The sequence below is a fragment of the Diaphorina citri genome, unplaced genomic scaffold (assembly GCF_000475195.1).
Source record: "Diaphorina citri unplaced genomic scaffold, Diaci psyllid genome assembly version 1.1 scaffold7854, whole genome shotgun sequence".
Lineage (NCBI taxonomy): Eukaryota > Metazoa > Arthropoda > Insecta > Hemiptera > Psyllidae > Diaphorina > Diaphorina citri.
In genome coordinates this window covers 7,367-12,194 of record NW_007385230.1, presented here as the reverse complement: position 1 = coordinate 12,194, position 4,828 = coordinate 7,367, and the positions used below count along the sequence as shown (strand labels likewise).

The 4,828-nt window shown below is 40.3% G+C and overlaps 1 protein-coding gene across 1 annotated transcript; it reads right to left on the bottom strand.

Moving 5' to 3' along the window:
• Positions 1-1,733: 1,733 nt before the first annotated feature.
• On the bottom strand, positions 1,734-4,139 carry LOC103522297. The gene is made up of 3 exons (XM_008487401.2): positions 4,050-4,139; positions 2,731-2,888; positions 1,734-2,177 (listed from the first exon to the last, which is right to left on the bottom strand). The coding sequence occupies exon 3, from the start codon at positions 2,148-2,150 to the stop codon at positions 1,734-1,736; it is 417 nt and encodes a 138-aa protein (XP_008485623.1). The 5' UTR covers positions 2,151-2,177; positions 2,731-2,888; positions 4,050-4,139.
• Positions 4,140-4,828: the final 689 nt, after the last annotated feature.

The window sequence follows — 4,828 nt, the reverse complement described above, 5'->3', positions numbered from 1 at the left end:
GTTATGTACACTGCACTGAAACCGCAGGAGCCATTTTCCAGATAGAAATTAGAAATTCTGAAAAGAAAAACAAAATTTTACTTTTTTTGTGGAAATGAAATCATCTGACCCAGCGACAGTCAATCAAGTGCTGCCACCTAGCGGACTGTTTCAGAACGTATTGAATTTTGCCATGCAGCGCCTTGTATTTAGTTCTGATGCAAGGTGCTATACAAGTATACATGCTTGAGGCCGTTTTAGTCTAAGTCCAGAATGTGGACGTGGACACGTTATAGTAAAAGGATCAAGCGTGTCGGGAGGAACGCGAAAAATGAAGGTAGAAACACATGACCATCAAGTCACGTGATGGTGGTTTGTTTCTACCTTAAGAGTTCAAAGTGACGTGACGCCCGGCCTAAATTGACACGAAATAGGGTTTTGAGGTTTTTCGGCATTATTTAAACTGCCAGCCGTCGATCGACCATCAACCCACATCGATCGACGGCCGTCGAAAATTTGTGGACACACCTTAAGATTGGTTAGAATAGATTAGAGATTCAGGACCTGTAAAACACACTCAAAGGGTTGTTAAGAGTTCAAAGTGACGTGACGCCCGGCCTAAATTGACACGAAATAGGGTTTTGAGGTTTTTCGGCATTATTTAAACTGCCAGCCGCCGATCGACCATCAACCCACATCGATCGACGGCCGTCGAAAATTTGTGGACACACATATTAAGGTTGGTTAGAATAGATTAGTGATTCAGGACCTGTAAAACGCACTCAAAGGGTTAAGTGAAATGATCATTAGTATTATTAAAATACATCGTTAACCTCATTGTTATACATTTTATATTAGATTAGAACATTTTAGCATAGAAACACAGGTTAAACACAAAGTCTACAAAAAGCACAGGACAATATGTTAATTTCTGTAGAAATAGCTCATCGGACACTTTGGCTCTGAAAATTAGATGGGCTTGAAATATTTTTGTAAAATCGATTTATCTATTTATTTCCTTACGGTCAATGATCATTAGTATTATTAAAATACATCGTTAACCTCATTGTTATACATTTTATATTAGATTAGAACATTTTAGCATAGAAACACAGATTAAACACAAAGTCTACAAAAAGCACAGGACAATATGTTAATTTCTGTAGAAATAGCTCATCGGACACTTTGGCTGAAAATTAGATGGGCTTGAAATATTTTTGTAAAATCGATTTATTTATTTCCTCACGGTGATTTCACAAAGGACTTTCGGTGATCACTCCACAAACAGATATTAAAACATCATACCTTCTGGTCAACTTTTGATACGCGAGGAGTGCAAATTACCGAAGATCTGAGGGAGAGAATAAAGGTAATAAGCTACTTCGCACTCCTCTTTTGACAAAAGTATTTTTCTGTTTGTGAATTTTTACTGCATGTGAAGTGCGGAGTACTTCATACACGATTTTATTGGACGATCTAAGAAATAAACAACATAGGTCTTCGGTCGTAGAAACACAATAATAAAAACATACCTACCTTGTTGAGATCACTGTGGAAATGGTTTATCTAGACATTAAATAGCTCTACACAATTCAGGCGTACGACCGAAGACCTATGTTGTTTATTTCTTAGCTCGTCCAATAAAATCGTGTATGAAGTACTCCGCACTTCACATGCAGTAAAACTTCACAAACAGAAAGATACTTTTGTCCAAAAGAGGAGTGCGAAGTAGCTTATTACCTTTATTCTCTCCCTCAGATCTTCGGTAATTTGCACTCCTCGATCAACTTGACGTTTTCTTTCTCCCGAGACCACTTACTTTTCACATCAGACTGGCGTCTCTTGTTCAAGTCTGTCTTCTCACTTTTACTCAATGAGTCGGAACGTTTCACGTTTTTGTTTTCGAAATTCTGCACCAAAGCTTCGAACTTTGATATCCTCGACTCAATCTTGGAATCACTTCTACTCGGGCGAACATTGAGCGATCCTGTTCTCTTGAGTTTCCTATCATTCTCATCATGCTTCCTCAGAGAGGAAGAGCGGTTTAGTTTACACTCTGACGGATTCATTTCGGATAGGGTCTGACGTAAGGTCTTGTGAGTTCTCAAGTCTTCACTCTTCTCCTTCACTTCCTTTACATTATTGACATTAACATTACTATGGACGGCCATGTTCTCTTTGTCTTTACTCTCAGAGTCCTGCAACACATAAAATAATACAATGAAATTCAAGTAACCACCCTATGTATAACACATGTTTTATACGCTCAAAGATGGATACGTTCCCAGGCACGAAGAAAAGGTAAAATACTAGTGGAACTCAAATGGTCAAATTCAAAACTAGAGTTCTGATACTCATTAAGCGTGTCGGGAGGAGCGCGAACGTCAAGAGTTCGAAGCGGGGCCCGGCCACGTTCCCAGGCACGAAGAAAAGGTAAAATACTAGTGGAACTCAAATGGTCAAATTCAAAACTAGAGTTCTGATACTCATTAAGCGTGCCGGGAGGAGCGCGAACGTCAAGAGTTCGAAACGGGGTCCGGCTCACCCTATGTATAACACATGTTTTATACGCTCAAAGATGGATACGTTCCCAGGCACGAAGAAAAGGTAAAATACTAGTGGAACTCAAAATGGTCAAATTCAAAACTAGAGTTAAGCGTGCCGGGAGGAGCGCGAACGTCAAGAGTTCGAAGCGGTGCCCGGCCTATATTAACACGAAACAGAGTTTTATGGTTTTCCGGTTATACTTACAGAAGACTTATTAGAGTTCAGGTCTATCGTCCGATGCAGGCTAGGGTCTTTGAATGATTCACACGGTTCAGAAGGAGGTGAGGTGACATTCTCTGACTTGAGAAGGAGTTTCAGTTTTTGGTCGAAGGTGGATGTCAGAGTCGTGAGAAGATCGGACCCTGGGAACAAAATGTAGAGGGGGACTTTTAGTCTAAGTCCAGAATGTGGACGTGGACACGTTATAGTAAAAGGATCAAGCGTATCGGGAGGAACGCGAAAAATGAAGGTAGAAACACATAGAGGGGGACTTTTAGTCTAAGTCCAGAATGTGGACGTGGACACGTTATAGTAAAAGGATCAAGCGTGTCGGGAGGAACGCGAAAAATATAAACGTAGAAACACACGACCATCAAGTCACGTGATGGTAGTTTGTTTCTACCTTAAGAGTTCAAAGTGACGTGACGCCCGGCCTAAATTGACACGAAATAGGGTTTTGAGGTTTTTCGGCATTATTTAAACTGCCAGCCGCCGATCGACCATCAACCCACATCGATCGACGGCCGTCGAAAATTTGTGGACACACATATTAAGGTTGGTTAGAATAGATTAGTGATTCAGGACCTGTAAAACGCACTCAAAGGGTTAAGTGAAATGATCATTAGTATTATTAAAATACATCGTTAACCTCATTGTTATACATTTTATATTAGATTAGAACATTTTAGCATAGAAACACAGGTTAAACACAAAGTCTACAAAAAGCACAGAACAATATGTTAATTTCTGTAGAAATAGCTCATCGGACACTTTGGCTGAAAATTAGATGGGCTTGAAATATTTTTGTAAAATCGATTTATTTATTTCCTCACGGTGATTTCACAAAGGACTTTCGGTGATCACTCCACAAACAGATATTAAAACATCATACCTTCTGGTCAACTTTTGATACGCGAGGAGTGCAAATTACCGAAGATCTGAGGGAGAGAATAAAGGTAATAAGCTACTTCGCACTCCTCTTTTGGACAAAAGTATCTTTCTGTTTGTGAAGTTTTACTGCATGTGAAGTGCGGAGTACTTCATACACGATTTTATTGGACGAGCTAAGAAATAAACAACATAGGTCTTCGGTCGTACGCCTGAATTGTGTAGAGCTATTTAATGTCTAGATAAACCATTTCCACAGTGATCTCAACAAGGTAGGTATGTTTTTATTATTGTGTTTTGTAAATGAAGCATTATCTTGGACTACGAAAATACACTTGGGTGTTAGTTTTAAACAGATTTTCAACAAATTGCTTTCCACAATGAGACGAACATGAATGTCTTTTGGTTTTAAGTACCTTTTATTTTGGTTTATATTTAGCAGTGACGGGGCAAACCCTTATGTTGAGAGCCTGTATAGAGGGAGAAATAAAAAACACAATAATAAAACATTGGGAAAGAAATCGGGATAAAAGTTTGGATACGGGATTCTAATTCCGAAAGGGGTGGGGGGGAAAAAAGAGTTAGGTTTTTACCAATCACCAATATCAGAGAGAGGAACCCTTTCACCGGTATTACATTTTTATGTTATTAAGAAACCACCTTCACCAATAGAATTAAGAGAGTGAACTGATTGCCAAGTTTCCGAGCCTGTATTAGGGCGGCCACTCACTATCAGGTAGACCTGATAGGTACGCCTGATCAGGTCCGCCTGTCAGGTCTACCTGATTCCTGATGAGCACACACACCATCAGGTAGAACTGACTCTATCATTAATTAGACTTACTTTATCATGAACACTCGTTGCTATCTTGAAAGCTCAGAAGAGGTTGGGAGAATGACTCTATCAGGTAAACCTGACACCTGATCAGGTCTACCTGATAGTGAGTGACTGGCCTTACGCATATCTCACCTCAATAGCGTCGTCCCGAGACTCAGCGCTGTCCAAAATGCGGGCCAGGATCTTGAGCATGTTCTGCACGTATACTGCTTGGATATGACCGGGCAGGAGACTCAGGCCTCGTCTAGTCATTGCCTCGAGTGTCGCCCGCGGCGAGTCCAGGTGTTCGCGAAACTCGCCACATATCCAGGCCGCGGCATATAGGACCTAAAAGTATACATGAAGTTATGAAATAAT